Raw genomic sequence first — 17926 nt, 5'->3', positions numbered from 1 at the left:
GAATATAAATTAGGGGCGCCTGGGTGGCTTGGTCGGTTGAGCGTCCGACTTCAGCTCAGGTCATGATCTCACGGTCTGTGGGTTCAAGCCCCGCATCGGGCTCTGTGCTGACAGCTCAGAGCCTGGAGCCTGTTTCAGATTCTGTGTCTCCCTCTCTCTGTGACCCTCCCCCGTTCATGCTCTGTCTCTCTCTGTCTCAAAAATAAATAAACGTTTAAAAAAAAAATTAAAAAAAAAAAAGAATATAAATTATATCCAACATGTCTGTGTGTTCTCTATCACACTAGGCACAATGAGTAGACAACTATTTATTGTTTGAATTATTGATTGACCGACTAATTGGTTTAAAAACCTTAAGGACAGAGTTTCTGTATTTATGCTGGGCATTATGGAACTTTTGGGGTTTTGTTTTTTTTTCTAGCTCTACCTGAATGACTATCCTCTTGAGTTTTGCAGCACTCAGATACAACAGTCAGAGAACAACTGCAACACAAAGCTACACATTGCATCACGTCATTAGTAAACAGAAAAATAACCAATTTTTATTCTCTGAGGGCCAAAGTGGAATCATTCACTCATTCATTCATTCCTCTGTCTGCATAAGTATACCTTTGGATAAAGAGAAATAAGCCCACTTTCTAACCTCAGGTTAGAGTATAATAGACTGAGACAAATAGGTTAATCAAACTCCTTAAAGAATTAGAGCACATGAGATTGAGATGGACACAGGAAAGCAGCGGCAAATGGCACTCTGGAAATAAACAAGGGGAGTCAAGAAACGATTTCGGAAGGCTTAACACTAATAGAAGATAGGGGTTTCGTGGTGATTCAAGAAGTGAAAAAGAGGCGGGGTGCCTGCGTGGCTCAGTCGGTTAGGTGCCTGACTTCAGCTTAGGTCATAATCTCACAGCTCCTGGGTTTAAACCCCTTGCCAGTTCTGTGCTGACAGCTCAGAGCCTGGAGCTGATTAGGATTCTGTGTCTCCCTCTCTCTGCTACTCCCCCGCTTGTGCGTGTATGTGCTCGCTCGCTCTCTCTCACTCTCTCTCAAAAATAAATAAACGTTAAATTTTTTTTTAAATAAAAGAAGTGAGAAACAGGCTTTCCATGAAGCGAGAATACAGAATATATTGAAACCTGAAACTAACATGGACAGACATACCAAACCAACAACTAGTTTGAATGTTACCCTACCAGAAACAGTACCATGATCAGATTTTTATTTCAGAAAAAGCTCCCTGGTTTTCAGTAGATAGATTGATGGAGTAAAAGACTGAAGACATAAAGATAATTTTTCAAAAGAGCCCGGCAGAGAGATAGTGAGGATTCTGGATTAAGGCCAAACAAGTTCATTTTAAGGATTTCAGCTTTCATGTTTTAAGATTAAAATTTCAATTGGCCTTCAGGTGAATAGGTTCTGTGTTGTTGTTTTTCTTCTTTTTGTGATAGTGGTGGTGTTTGGCTTGGTTTGGTTTCATTTGGTATATATGATTCTGAATCATAGGGACAGATCCAGAAGACAGAACTAGATCCAGAAGCCAACAGAGTCATGGGTGCGAATGACATTACTTGGAGAGAATATGCAAGATGAGAGACAAGAGACAAGAAGGTGTACTGGTAAACACCAAACTTTTGGGGGCAGACGGAGGAATGAACCTAGCAAAGAGGACTGAGATAGATAGTCAGAAGAGAATAGTATCTCAGCAAACAAAAGGAGCAGGAACTTTAAGAACAAAAAAGTTGTAGTCAACTCTACCAATTACCATAAAGAGACCAAATAAAATGAAGATTAATCTATCAAGAAATTAGCTGGAAGCTATTGAAGACCAGAATGTAAAATAATCTTGAGGATAGCATGTTGGATAGATTGGTTATGATAAATATCGAAGTCCTTAATGAGGAATATGAGCAGCAAACTGACATTGTATCAGATATTACAAACCTCAGAGGCAGAATTGTTATTTAGAGTTGAAAATGAACGGTTTTAGTAACTTGTAATGAAAAACCAGGATAAACATAATAGTGCCTCTTATAACTAACTGGTATAACAAAATAATGGGTATTTGCATAAAAGCATGAATAATGAGAAATGCCTGGGAAAGTATAGATTTTGCTTGACTTACAATGGCGTTATATCCCAATAAATCTATTGTAACTTGGAAATATCCTAAATTGAAAATGCATCTAATACATCTAACCTATCAAACATCATAGCTTAGCTTAGCCTACCTTAAATGTGCTCAGAATACTTATTTTAGCCTACAATTGGGCAAAATAATCTAACACAAATCTTATTTTACAGTAAAGCACTGAATATCTCACGAAATTTATTGAATTTTGTGTCGAAGGTGAAAAACAGAATGGTTGTACAGGTACAGAATGGTTTCGAGTGCACCGGTGGCTTATCCTCGTGATTCCATGGCTGACTGGGAGCCACCGCTGCTATACCATACCGTATCATGTCATACACTGCTAGTCCAGGAAAAGATCAAAAATCAAAATATGAAGTACAGTTTCTACTGAATGCATAATACTCTTGCACCACGGTAAAGTCAAAAACAAAAGAACAAAAAGACGTTAGTTGAACCATCGTAAGTAGGGGATCATCCGTTTCATGTTTCCACTAAGGACAGAAAATGGAAGCGCCAATAGGTAAAGAGGTTGAAGACATTGGGCATTTATTTTTCCATAAGATAAGAGCTCAAAAATAAGACAGTTTCAAGGGAATTCTGCTTAGGGAGCACTTTCCAAGCCTGTTTTAGAAGAAAGGACATGTCTTGAAGGTACTGGGGCTTCCTGGTCTCTAATGTCACCCTGAGCACAACTCCATTACTTAAAGTTATGCTGACATAATAACCATGATGATAGTAATGATATCCCATCACATTCAAACATCTGATTAGGACGCACTGTTACCTACTTAGACAAAAGGAGAAATTTCCAAAGAGAGTAAAGGCCACGAAATGGAAATTATTCAGACCCACATCATCTTACAACCCTCAGCCTAAGCAACATGCTCTGGCAAATTGGAGGGTACGCAAGACAGAAGACCTGCGGCTTCACATGCGGTTAAAGGAGTTGTGCTGTTATGTTCTAGCACACCATTATATTCTATTTAGGACATCAGACCTTTGGAAAAAGTGGCTAAGAAATAAAAGAACACCCAAATATTCGCAGAGTGGTTTTCCTTCCCTTAATTCAATCCAACAACCATTAATTGAGCATCTCCTCCTCTCGGCACTGTGCTAGGTGCTGAATATCTTTAGATAAATATGAATCATTATAATAGAAATTTTACTTTCTACTTATTATATTCTTGGTAAAAATATCATAATGCTGATAATCTCAGAATCCATACCATGAAAATCTCTGAACTAATTTGGTGGGTGATTTTGCAAGCTACACTGCCATCTATTTGCTCAAATTCTAAAAGACATTCAGGATAAGCCAAACGAAATTCTAGTTTTATGGGATTTGGGGCAATTATTCTGTCTGAGCTTCTTTTCACATCTTTAAAATGGGGATAACAACACTGCTTACTTCCAAGATTGCTGGAATAATATAAAAGCATTTTATAAACATATAAATGTTAGTTACTGATTTTTGAAATCCAGCTACAGAGATGTGTAAAGACAAAGTTTGCCTTGTTACAGTCTGTTTTACTGCTGTGTGAAAACACATCAAAAGTCAACTATTTATTTGACATTTGCACATCATGGCTGAGCAAAGACTAAAAAACCACAGATAAAATGAATATGTTATGCTTGACCCTCCAATATATAAAAGAGGATTTAGTAAGTTTCTTTGCTTTCCTTTTATGTCAACAGCTGTATGGAAAAGTCACTAGTCTAAGAAATGGAGAACATCAGTATTCTGTTGTCCAGCAGGAAGCCAGTCAACAGTGGAATAAGGAGGTTTTCCTAAATGCTACAGAGCTGTTCTTGACTCTAAGGTCACGAACTAACCACTCTGTAGAAAAAGCCCCCATGGACAAAATTTGAATAAATAAGCAGTATCACAAAAAGAAGGTAAAGTGGAAATTTGGTGCTTTAAAAATTTGGATCAGGAGTAAGATAGTTAAAATTTAATGTCATTAAAAACAAAACTGATAAGATTGATGAGGGTCAGTCTCTAAGTATAAAACACTTCCTCATGAATTTCTGACCATTTTCATTTGTTCATGACTTACTGCATTTATGTGGTCTTATTTCTTTTCCTTCCCTCAAATTGAGGATTAATTCAAAGATGCAGTCAAATAATTAACTCTATGAGGACTGAATTCATCAGACATACTTGTAAATAATGCAAAGAATAAGAAATTATAACTGCCCCATATCCCATTTTATCAGTCTTAAAAAAGTTTACGATCCTTCTGCTTAATGTAATTCAATGTGTTTCATTGTTACTTGACCAAACCTAACATGATTTTTCCAGGACTTTAAAAGCATTCAAAATCTCTAATATGAATTTCCTTGTGAAGAAAAAGCTTTTATAATTCTCTCAATCCTTGAGCCCTCAAAAGTGTTTAACAAAAAAGACAAAACATTCACGTGATGTAAAAGGAATAGCTCGATGTTAATGTTAGTGCTCTACGAGAAAATAAATACTCAAGTTTCTGAATAATCTAAACAGTAATTTTCAAAGTTTGTTTATAGCAGGACAAGTCACATTTTCAAAACAAATGTTACACCAAAGTTTTATGTATAAAACAGATAATCCTGGAACTGCTCTCACTAGAGAGGAGACCGGGCCAGAATGGTCCTCTCCTAAGCACTAATGCCTGCTCCTTGGCCTCCAAAAACAAGTGGAAAGAAATGACTTGAATTCCAGCAGTGCCACAGTCACCCACTTTTGGGTCCTGTCTCAGTCCGTTTGACCTACCTTAATAAAATATCATAGATTAGGTGGCTTATAAACAGAAATTCACTTCTCATAGTTCTGGAGACTGGTAAGTCCAAGATCAAGGTACCTGCAGATTCTGTGTGTTGTCTGGTGAGAGCCCATGTCCTGGCTCCCAGATGGCTGTCTTCTTGTTGTGTCCTCATAGGTCAGAATAGGCAAGAGAACTCTCTGGGGTCTTTTTCACAAGGGCACTAATCCCATTCATGAAGTCTCCACTCTTATGACCTAATAACTCCCAAAGGCTCCACCTCCAATTATCATCACACTGGGGATTAGAGGAATAGGTTTCCACATATAAATTTTGAGAGGATACTAACATTTAGTCTATAGGAGGTTCCAATCGTACTTCCATCATTAGTGGTAGTTATTTACCTTCAATAAGACAGTGTCTCCATCTAAAAATGGAGATAAACTTACCTCCCAGAGTGGTTATACAATTCTAACACTTTTTTTTTTTTTTTTTTGAGAGAGAGAGAAAGCAGGGGAGGGGCAGAGGGAGATGGAGAGAGAGATTCTTAAGCAGGCTCCACACCCAGCATGGAGCTTTACACAGGGCTCAATCTCACAACAGTGAAATCATGACTTGAGCCTAAATCAAGAGTTGGACGCTTAACCCGTTGAGTCATCCAGGCACCCCTATAGAATTTTAAGTAAGCTAATGTAAATAAAGCTGAAGCATTTCACATGGTTATTGCCAGAGTCCCTGCTCTCAAGGGAAATACAGTCTAAGAGAGTTGCTAGCCTTTTTCAACCAGTTTTCCCTTCTACATAACAGTCAATATCTATAGCAGTGAGTCTCAAGTGGAAAGACCTGGCCTCCTCGAGGGTTTGTAGTCCACTGCCTGCCAGAGGAGAATTCTTGGGATGGACTTTCATGTGGACAAATAAATTCACACCGAGTAGTGCAGAGAGGTTAAGATGGTGAGTGTGACTTCCCTGACCCAGGATCGATGCAGACAGTGGAATCTAGAATGGTTGCCAGCTTCCTAGATTAGACTGGGAGAAACAGTGGTGGCAATCTGTAGCAAGAAATCTCTACCAAGGACAAGGGTGGTTGGTCAAAAGAAAGAAATGAAAAGAGAAGAGATTTGGAGGTGGAGGATATGTTGAGCATGGAAAAGACTGCAAGCAAAATTGGAGTCAGGAAGAGTTCATGCATCCTATGATCCACCAGAAATGCAATCTAGTGAGGCAAATCCACCAAAGCATTATGGATTTCCCCCAAGTTGACCTCAAGTGGTGGAACCACAGGAAAGAGACAAATGGAAAGGAATGGCGTCCCTGGCAGAGATATATGACTTGTATGTCTAAGATCTGAAGTAGTGTCCACTCTCATTTTATTGTCCTTGGCCTGCAGTTCCTCCAGACTGGGATATTTTTGTCCCTTCTTGAAGAGTAGACTCTACATGGATATTTCTCAACTTTTGTGGTTTCCAAGTAAAGATGCCTGCTAATTCTTGATTATGTTTTCTTGACGTCATTTAAAGTTTGTCTCCTTAGGCAATAAACCCTTTATATTTCTTCTTTGATTAAGCAATCTTTCTAGAAATTTCCTGTTATGACATGTGTGCTGTATTACTATTGAAATGCAAATACTTTCTTGATAAATATTAAAAGCCATAAAGTTTAAAAAGAAAATGACAATTTCTAGAAATTCAGATTTAAATAAAATAAATACAGGCATCTGACTCATGATGCTTAAGAAATACAAATACCTTTTTATAGTTGTGACATCACAGAGAGATATTTATTTGCGAATTACTCAGCTTCCCTTTTTCCCAAAAAAACTTGTGTTATTTCCAAATCAAAATGTCCCAATATCCTGAACAAAATAACTGGATGTTAAGATATCAATTCTGTCTCTAATTTATAAGATTTTCATAAACATTATTTAAGCTTTTTTCAGAAACAGCAAAAATCATTGGTGAAATGCTTTTTATATAAGCAAACTAAATATTCTGCAGAAACTGACTGGTAGGTTCCTATATTCTGGCAAAGGATACACCAAACTTCTCTCAAAAGATCAAAACCGGGGGCGCCTGGGTGGCTCAGTTGGTTAAGCCTCTGACTTCAGCTCAGGTCACGATCTCGCGGTCCGTGAGTTCGAGCCCAGCGTCGGGCTCTGGGCTGATGGCTCAGAGCCTGGAGCCTGCTTCCAATTCTGTGTCTCCCTCTCTCTCTGCCCCTCCCCCGTTCATGCTCTGTCTCTCTCTGTCTCAAAAATAAATAAACGTTAAAAAAAATTAAAAAAAAAAAAAAAAGATCAGAACCCTAGGGGCGCCTGGGTGGCTCAGTCGGTTAAGCGTCCAACTTTAGCTCGGGTCACGATCTCACCATCTGTGAGTTCGAGCCCCGCGTTGGGCTCTGGGCTGATGGCTCAGAGCCTGGAGCCTGCTTCTGATTCTGTGTATCCCTCTCTCTCTCTGCCCCTCCCCTGTTCATGCTCTGTCTCTCTCTGTCTCAAAAATAAATAAACGTTAAAAAAAAAAAAAAATTAGAAAAAAAATAAATAAAAAAAAAAAGATCAAAACCCTAAATCTGTATTTTTAAAAGTACAAAAGGCATGTTTCAGAGGTGTGATAAAGAGTGGCTAGTTATTATATGATGGTTAAATTCTTTGATTTTGGAAAAGAAGAATGAAGGTGAGGGGATTATCTCTTTGATATTAAAACATGTAAAGCTACAATAACTAAAACAAAAATAGTATGCAAGTCAACGGAGGCTAACTCTCCCCGGCCCAGGTGGTAGAATAGTTGTAAGCAGACCCTGATTTGGGGCAAATAAAATCCTGGCTTGCTGGGTTACAAACTGAGAAACCCAAGGCAAATTATCACATCTTAAATTTTAGTCTCCTCATCTGTCAGCTGGGAAATAATTAAGACTTATTGGCAAAGAATGAGGAATAATATTTATAAAGTACCTGGCAAAAATTAAAATTAAATAAATACTAGTTGTGATATTATTATACCTAGTGAATTAAGTGAAAAGAAAAAATTCACACTAATTAGAAAGGGATGGTTCTCAAAAGCAAATGACACTAGCAAATGTTGTCTGAGACTATATTTAGATCCATGCTTCACAGCAACCACCAAAATAAACTCAAAATTGATACAAAGAATTTCAGGGGAAATGTAAATAACTTTTAGGTAAATGTTTATCTAATATTGAAATGGAGAGCTATGTCTAAAAAGAATGAAAGAAATAAGAAAAAGTATAGCTTCAGTATAATTTAAAGAACTATCATGAAAACATTAAAAGGCAAAAAAATTTACTGAAAATATTTACCACAAATATAAGGTGGAACAAGTCATTATTTTTAATGTCTAATAAATACTAATAAGTCAACGGGAAAACAAACACCCCAAAAGAAGTATAGTCAATGGCAAAGAAAAATAATTCATAAAAAATAGAAATCACATGTGTCTAACATATATATATAAAAATTATCCATTAGTAATCAAAGAAATTTACTAGTAAACAAAGAAATCTAACTTTAAGGACCAAAGATGTTCCATTTTACATTTATCAGTATGATAAATAGATTTTGTGAATTTTTTGTTTATTCATGAGCATACTTAATTCTATTAAGGGTTTTGGAGATTTCTGGTTAAAATGGCAAACGGACTTTTTCTGGTTATGCATCAAGAACCTGAAATAGTTCATACTCTTTTGAGAATCTAGCCTCAGTTAGGGGCGCCTGGGTGGCTCAGTCAGTTGAGCATCTGACTTCAGCTCATGATCTCATGGTTTGTGGGTTCGAACCTCATGTCGGGCTCTGTGCTGACAGCTTGCTCAGAGCCTGGAGCCTGCTTTGGATTCTGTGTCTCTCTCTCTGCCTCTCCCCTGCTTGCACTCTGTCTTACTCCGTCTCTCAAAAATAAATAAATATTTTTTTTAAAAATTTTAAAAGAATCTAGCCTGAAGAAAACACTGAGACACTGACGATTTTGTGCATGGTTGGTCTCCAAAGCATTATGTCCAAGCCCAAAATCTCAGAAGTGACCCAAAGCAGTGTTTTCAGTCCTTTTCACATCAAACCAAACATAGAAAATAATACTTGTACAACACACAGTGGAGTCTGGAATAGTCTGTTTGCAGCTGAATGGGCCTCAAAACAGTTACCAGGAGGCCTGGAATGCCTAGATCCCTACATATCTATCACTAGTTCGTGAACATCATCAATCTGGGACAAACCAGTTGGGCATAATCAGACTAAAAATCTAACATTAAATCAAATATAACATCTCTGTGTTATGGTTTGACACTAAAATTAAATTCTTAAACTTTAAAAAGATACAGATATTGATCTAATTGATACCAAAACAGGTAAGAATAGGGGCAACTGGGTAGGTCGGTCGGTTAGACATCCAACTTCAGCTCAAGTCATGATTTCACAGTTTGAGCCCCGCATCGGGCTCTGTGCAGAAAGCTCAGAGCCTGGAGCCTGCTTCAGATTCTGTCTCCCTCTCTCTGCCTCTTCCCCTCTCTCTCTCAAAAATAAATAAACATTAAAAAAAAATTTTTAACAGGCAAGCATACAGTAATATACAGGTTTTAAAATTAGATTTACAAAGAATTTTATGTGAGACTATTGTCATTATGTTATGTAAAGAAGAATGTAACGTTGCTTGTTGACTACAGTCCTATTATGATAGGACATGTTTACCCATATACATGCTTAAAAATTCTGGAAAACTAAAACATAACAATTCATCATTATATGTCATGATTTTGGATTTTAAGTTATATTTTTACTGGGTTTTCCAGAATTTATACAATAAATAGTATTATATTTTTGAAATAAAAATAAACAAGTTTGAAATAAAGAAAACTGTAACAGAGATGCCAGAAAGTTAAAGCAAATTGTAGCTGAAAAATATTTTGCACATTGAATGCTGTGATTGATGTTCATATTTTATTAACATTTGGAAATCTCTTTAAAAATCTGTGATGCTTGGAAAAGAAGAAAAAGAGTTCACTGTATTAAAAAGGGATGGTCATTCAGTATGACCCAACAGTCAAGATCCTTTCAAACGTAATGCCTAAAATAAATTTTTTTCCTAATGCTCTTTTAATATACATCATGTTAGGTCAACATAATAGCAAAATATATAGTATTTTTTCAGTTTGAATCAGCACATTCCTGACACTCAAACTTTATATGTGACCACTTCTTATAATATGAAAAAAAAAAAAAAGAAAAGAAAAAAGAAAAAAAATGACCTTGGTAAGATCACTGTGGTTCAGAGGGAAAGGAAGCCCACAGATGTTTAAGCTTTTGCAGGAAGCAGTTTGCATCCAATCATTTTTATGCAATCTATGTAGTTTTCTTAGCTGAAGAAGAAGATGATATGTAAATGAAAACCTTTTGGGGGGATCTTCCTGGTTTTTTTTAATCTCCACTAAGTGACTTAATATTAACTTAATATGTTTCGCACAAAAATAGGCCATTTCAACACACACCCTGCACATTTCCTAATCAGAGTATATATAGGGTTTTTACCTCACTACACAAACATAATCCATATTGCTTTTTTTCCTCTTCAGTCTATTTACACCCCAATAAAATGAAATTTTCAGTAGTTGGCAATCATTTTAATAAAGAATTAGCACTAGTTATCTAACTTGAGAATAAAAATAATGTGCCTTTAATCTCTCTGTATTTTGATTTAAGTATGGTAAATTTCTAAACTGTATCATCTTTTCCCTGTATATATGTTGTCTCAGCATTGTAGAATGTTCTACGCTTTGCCCACTGATTTATAATGTCAGCCGTCTCATTTAGCAAATTCTATATTGCTATGAGCCTTTTGGGCTGTTTGTCTGTTAGTTCCATTGGTCCCCTTGTCTATTCCTGAACCGGTAGTTAATTCTGGTGTTGCCGGTCAACTCTCATCACTCCTTTCTGTCCATACAGTCTTTGGTATTTGGGCCTTATATTTCCTCTATGAATTTTAGAATGAATCTATCAAGGTTTATGAAAATTAAGCTGAGATTTTGAAGTTGCATTAAATGTAAAAATTTAAGAAAATTGTTAATTTTTATAGTATCTTCTCACTCAACATTTTATATATATTTAGGTCATTTTTATATCTTTTAGTGAAGTTTTATCATTTTTTTCTATGTAGATGTTATATTTAGAGTTATTTCTAGCTACTTTATAAATTACTCTCACCCTAAAAAAAGAATTAGCAATAAAGTCAAAATACTGAGAATGCCAAGATGTATTTTCTCTTTTGCCCATCATATTTATAAGAATTAGTGGACTCATTGAGGGTTGAGACCTCAGGATATTAACAGCATGCCTATGATTTGCTTAGAAATCAATTTTTCTTGCTCTACATCAGTGCATATTAGGTCATTCTTCCTTCCAACTATCTCAAAAACAAAATTAAACAATTAAAACAATCAATGTTTTAACAATTATTATGTCATAATTTATCATCTTAGGCCATTTTTTCCCCAATGCCAATGTAACATTTAGAAGTTACATTTTAAAAATTCATAGAAGTGTTTTAAAAAATAATATTTGCATAGGTTTAGGCAAATATTTCCATCTTCAATGTGTTAGAAATCAACAGACCTGAAATGTCAAAAGGAAAAAATCTCACTAGATTCCAAAATGTAGTCAGATAACTTTCCTACTATAGTACTTAATTTTAAGCAGTATTTTTGGTGTCCTAGATCTGTGGATGATAAAGACCAAACAAAATTCCCCAGGCTAGAAGAAAAAAGAAATGGTAAAAATCCTACAGAGTTGAGCAAAACACGTACTAATTGCTGTTACTTAGCAGACAATTCATTGCTACAATTAGTTGCCAGCAATTTGTCCACAGTATCTTTCAAGAGACAAAATCCACCCTAACTTATTAGTTCTATCTGGAGAGATGATAATGACATCCATTTCTTCTCTTTATTACTTTGCAAGAGTACAGTTGAAATTTGCTTAGTCTTAATTCCATAAATGCTACTTGGTGTCTATTTTTTCTCCACACATAATAAGAGAAAAAATTGCAACATGTTCATTAGCCAGTTCATTCAACATTGTTTCCATTGACCAGCTATTTAAATCAATGTACACAGAATTATAAACCTTCCAAAATATGTGTAACAATATTTATTTATCATGAAATTATACTTGGGTATGAAAAAGAATTTAGAAGACGTTTACTGGAAACATTTAAATAGTCGAGTTGAGAAAAGAATGAAAAGATGAAATTTTCCTGAAGGGAAGAATATTAGTCAGAAACAAGATAGAAAGTAGGAGTATCAAAATTCATAAAGAAATTGTCTAATGGTCCCCTAAATATTCTTACCTGTGGTTTATACTGGAAAGCAACTGGTACAATTCTTGTTAAGTCTACATGGTAATCTTATAATTTTATATCTTGTAAATGTCTATGTCTTTTTTGGCATGTCTTATGAGAGAAGAAATAAAGATCTGGCAAGAAGAAATGGGATAAAAGGAATGAATCTCCATGGGGACACACACTATTTGGCTTGAAAACAGTGTGTTGGTTTCTAGAGAGGAGAAATAAAAGGTGTTTGTGCAACCTACATATTGCAAAAAGTCATAAGATTTTAGCAGATTGCAAAATTTCCTTTCATTCTCAGCAATCAGGGCTCCATGTATGTAGTGGAATTCTTCTTTTAACGTAATTCCCAAGGGCACCCAGGATTTATTGAAAGAAGATTCCATGGTACTAATTAACAATCAGACAGGGACTAGAAATGCTGGTGGAACTCTGCCTACCTATGCACTTCATTGGCTGAATAAAGTGTTGTTGACCACAACTGATTCACCTAATTTTTTTTCCAGTAAAAAGAAATTCATTTAGAACAATGTTCTTCTTATCGAAATTCTTTTCCGAATTTGTACATCAGTTGTATGTGTTACCAGAAGTCTGCATGTGTTTATCTTCATGCCTTCCAATTATAGTTGTTATCAAAAGAGAATCATATTTACATCTAACCCAAACTTACTCTTTTTAAACTTCATATTCACGAGATATAGGGAAAATGTGGTATGTGTTGGATATTTCAACTTCAGACAATCAAGTCTACACCTTACTACTTGTGAGTGCAAGTAGAAAGAATCAATGAAGAGAAAGAGACAGAGAGACACCATCCACTTGTCGCTACATCACTAAACAAAAATTTTTATTTACTAACCAACAAAGCACAATATTAGTCAAGATCAAAAGTAATCCAAGTTTGCCTCTAATCCAGATGATTCCAGAATCACCTGTGTCACTTTTGAATCAAGTTTGTCATAAGAATGTTTTCTGAAACGTGTTATTATTTTGCCTTTCCCTTTCCTTCCAAGTCCCCCGCTAATATTAAGATCCCGCTTCTTATCATGCTGCAATGGTTTCTCAGACGCCTACGGTAAGTAAGGACCCAAGCAAAACTAGTCTTTTATGTTCCAAACTTACTGATCCTTTCCACTCATAAAAATCTACTTGTCATGGGGTCGCCTGGGTGGCTTGGTCGGTTAAGCGACCCACTCTTGATTTCGACTCAGATCATGATCTCACAGTTTCATGAGTTCGAGCCCCATATCAAAGCTCCAGGCTCTCAACTTGGCATTCTGGTTGTCCCTCTCTCCGCCCCTCTCCTGTTCACACTTTCTCTGTCTCTTTCAAAATAAATAAATAAACTAAAAAATATAAATATTATAAAAAATCTGCCTGTCATGATCCGGTACCTCAAACTTCTACTTTTATACTATCTACTTAATCTAATGAATAATTCTACCTTTGATATTGGTGGCTGATAATGGCCTAATTTTCATCTTTTCTATATTTATATGTGCTATTTAATAGTGACCCTAGAGCCTTAGTTACTGTACGGACGCGACAAGTTCCATGAGAGTTTGAGGCACTGGGAAATAGAAGTCTCAGTTCTGTCTTCTCTGTGTGACATGGGACAAATCACCAGATCTTTTGGAAGCTCGGTATACTCACCTAAAACTTAGAGTACTATTGATTTCACTGAAGGGTTGTCCATCCTACATACATAAGGACTTGCAAAATTCAGAGACGATTGATATTAAGTATGTAAAAATGCTTAACAAAAAATATTGTAGAAATATGTGGTAGCATTATTATTACTACTATCATTGTAGTTAAACATAACTCATCAATAGATGAAGCTCTTCACAAGGAAAATGTACTCAAAATAGAACTTTTAGTACCTCCTGAAAACTTTCCCTACAGGAGTCCTTTCTAAAATTTTTCTTCTACTTTAGGAAATGATGTCTACTTACATAAAATCTTATGGGAATCTGCTCATGATGGGCTGATCGGTATTGACTAAAGAATAAGTTAAAGAAGAGATTTACAAAGAAAAAAAAAAAGTAAGATGTTGAATGTTAAATGCCTTTTTAAATTATCTTTTCATCTTCTCCTTAGACTCATATATGTGTTTCATACTTTCAAAACAAAATACAATTTTTAAGATTGAGAAAGATATAGAAATTGTGAAATTAAAAAATCATTGACATTAAATCTTTATGGATCATTGATCTAAAAAAAATGTCTGTACTCTATTTGTGAGCTAACGGCCATAATCAGAATCTGCTGCTTGGTATTTTCTTCCTAAGAGTCTCTTTTTGCTGGTTCATTTTTAATAAATAGATTTATCTGGCACATCTAGCTTTAAACTTCATAACATGTACATATGCTAAGAGACATTTCAGAATGCAGAAGGAGGAGGAGGAAAGGGAAATTTCAAAAAAATGACCTGTTTATTTGGGGGAGGATAAAAATGTAAATCCAAATGTTGCCTTTACCTCATTCAAATATTCACAAAATATTTTAAACACAAGTTAAGCCACTGGGGAAAACAGTTTTCAAGAGTCTTTTACCTACTTATTAATATCCAATGCCCAACATGGAAAGTTAGCAAATAAGACAGCATGTGTTGAAACTACTCTAGATGGATTTCAACATTTGTGGCATGTTTATATTTTTACAGGATGTGACTCAAAATTTGCTTTGAAGTATTTTGCATTTCTTACGGTAATAACGAAAAAAGTTTAGCTTCCTTCCAATTCTCCATTAATATTTAGATAAAGCCACAATTTTCTCTTTGATTTACCAAAAATACAATCTTAAAAAATATTATTTAGGGATTTTGCTTCTAAAGTATCATCTGAATTTTTTTTGTAATCCATGTTTTCTTCGTAATAAAAGCAGCTGTCAAGTAGAAATTATGTTCAGGGTCCTGATATAAATTTATACATGTATTATTTATATTCGGCATACTTCTCAAAAGAATTAGTTATTTTGACATTAAATAGAATCGTAGAATCTTTAAGAATCCAAAGTCTAATAACAGATAAGTGAAAACAAGCTAAATTGGCGTAGAACAAATCTTTGCATTAGGAAAGCACTTTGTGAGCACTGTGAAAAGAAAGCGAAAATCTCTCAGGGTCAGTTTGAAATCACTTGGGTAATAACCCCTTTGGGTTATTAGGGATTAGTAGGCAAGCCAAATACTATGGGACAGGATCTATCTTGATTTTAGAAAGTGATTAGGAAAAGAGTCTAGTGGCATTCTTTTACATATGAGGGAGATACCTGGACTTTGGCAAAATTCACAGATGATTAAAAACTGTTTGCAAACAGTAATGAATGAAACATTGTCACCACCTGAATGGTGACATGCCTTTGTCATCATGAGATTATCCAAACATTCTGAATTTTATAAATGCCAGAAAGTTCCTTTTTAAAAAGTTAATAAAACCCCAGATTATAATCCAAAAATAATATTTGTATCAACTGCGTCCCCAGTGATACTTTCTGATGTGGGAACACTATTCGGAACCCTGGGTTTGGTTGTGGCAGAACCAACACTTCACAGTGGAGCTTGGCAAACAGGAATATGCTCAGAGAAAGTATCAGAGGTACTGAAATCTTTGAAAACTACAGTGTAAGAATTTGTTGAAAGAACAGATTGTGTTTTGGCTGAGAAAAAAAAGTCTCAGATGAGAGATGCTACCAGCTTTTAATATCTGGAGATCAGTTAAGAGGAAGGAGAGAGGCCTCAGAAGAAACCAATCTTAAGACTCAGATCTCAGACTTTTGCCTCCGGCGCTGTGAGAAAGAAATTTCTGTTGTTTAAGCCCCCCCAAGTCCGTGGTGCTTTGTTACAGCTGCCTTAGCAGGCTAATGAGGAGAATATTGTAGTGTATAAACCCAGTTTAAATATTAAATTTAAGATGATGCAAGACTTTGATAGCAACTTAAAGTCTTTCATGAACTTTATATTTGGAATTTACATGCAGATTTTATGTTTTCTGTGTTTATTCTTTTAACACTAAATTTGATTGAAAATCTTAAACCTAATGGTTTTCTCCCAATCTACCCTATTGAAGAGACACAGTGTAGCAAAAACTATCACAAAGACTTCACAACCAATAATAGTAAGCTTATGTTATATGTAAACATTCAGGATATGCAAAACATATGATTTTTATCAAGATGTGTATAGTTAAACATAATGAAGGTTAGCATGGCAGCTCATAATCTTTTAGAATATTCACATGCACAAACCAGCAGTTAATAAGCAGAACTTAGTTTTTCCTAACTTATTCAAATCTTTTTCCCCAATTGCTGAAAGAGCTAAGTCCAGCCTCACTTGTATACCTGTAATCGAGCTGACCACCTACTGATACAAGCACTCAGCATGACTATGTGGGATATACCAGATGCACATCTGAAGATACTTCTCAATTTAAAGAATATTATTTCCTATTCCTTTTAGATTTTCCTATTGGTAATATACATTAGTTTTAGGAATAAAAAAAAAGTAAGAAAATGAGTGTACTTACAGGTCCTGTCAATTTAGACGCTTTCTCAAATTCTTCCCCCTCTTCCATTAGTGCTTCTTCAGTCCCTGGTAAAGAATCTATTTTTTACAAAAAGAATGAATATATTATTGTCACATATTGCTTACTAACACTGTGATACATGAACCTATTATGAGAAGGATATTAAAATGACTGAATTGGTTATTGAAAAATTGTAGTGTCTGTGAGCTAGAATAAAGTGTAGAATGTTATTTATTTAGCTTAAAGACAACATACGAAAAATGTTCCGTATTTCTAATTTAGAATGGCACAATGAAATCAAAAATGTATAACAGCTACAGTTATGTTAGAGCGAGCTTTCTTTTGGTGGATGATTCAGCTCATTGTTGGAACTTTTATTTAATGTCCATTTTCTGTCTTATAATTTTATATTTGTTTGTTTTATCTACCAACTATCTTTTCTCCCCTTATTTTTGGCTATATTTAAGCCAAAATATATCGGTGCTATACTTAAGCACAGATTTGCGTTCTCCTTATTAAATGGGATGGCAAATTATGAAAAGTTTGGAGAAAGGCACATACTATTAAAGGGTGGTGGGTTTTCCATTTTAAGTATCAAGCGAGAAGTTGTAATTACTTAGCCTGACTCGCCTTGAGGAGTGAGTATTGGCTTTCAAATACACGAATAAAATGATGGCAAGCCTTCCCATATATCTGCTGAGTTAAGTTAATGATAACAAGGAATTCTAAGGGTTATAAATAATTCTGCAATAAGTATAGATATGTGGAGCATTAGAAAGACTTTGTGTTTTAATAACCTTCTATTCAAATTTTAAAAATCAGTTAAGAGGAGGGTATTTTAAATCACTGGAAACTTTTAAAATTGATTTCTTATATTTATTAATATTTGAAAGAGCCATGATTCCCTAAAGACTTTCCTTTAGATTCACATACATATGCAGGCAGATTTTGTCTGCTGCATAAAATGTGCACTCTGGGAAAAATATCAGAGCATTAAATCCTTCAAACCCTTAACGGTCACCTAAGACCAGGGAGACCATGGAAAGCTTAGCACAAATCCATAATCATAGCTTTTGAACCATGGAGCTCTGTCTCCAATAATTCAAAGTTTTAGGTTCAAGAAGAAAAATTACTAAATCCCAATGCACATAGTTTATCTAGATGTAAATGTAGATTTCATTTTAGAACA

General features: G+C 35.2%; 1 protein-coding gene across 1 annotated transcript in view; it reads right to left on the bottom strand.

The window, feature by feature from the left end:
* The window catches only part of CUNH8orf34 (chromosome unknown C8orf34 homolog), a 399583-nt gene that overhangs the window by 70804 nt on the left and 310853 nt on the right, over positions 1–17926 (bottom strand). The window contains 1 exon segment of the mRNA XM_019453229.2: positions 16738–16814. Coding sequence (XP_019308774.1) covers positions 16738–16814 — 77 coding nt within the window.

The sequence above is a fragment of the Panthera pardus genome, unplaced genomic scaffold (assembly GCF_024362965.1).
Source record: "Panthera pardus isolate Hobbes unplaced genomic scaffold, ASM2436296v1 HiC_scaffold_7, whole genome shotgun sequence".
In the NCBI taxonomy this organism is placed as follows: Eukaryota; Metazoa; Chordata; class Mammalia; order Carnivora; family Felidae; genus Panthera; species Panthera pardus.
This window is presented reverse-complemented; position numbering and strand designations above follow the sequence as displayed.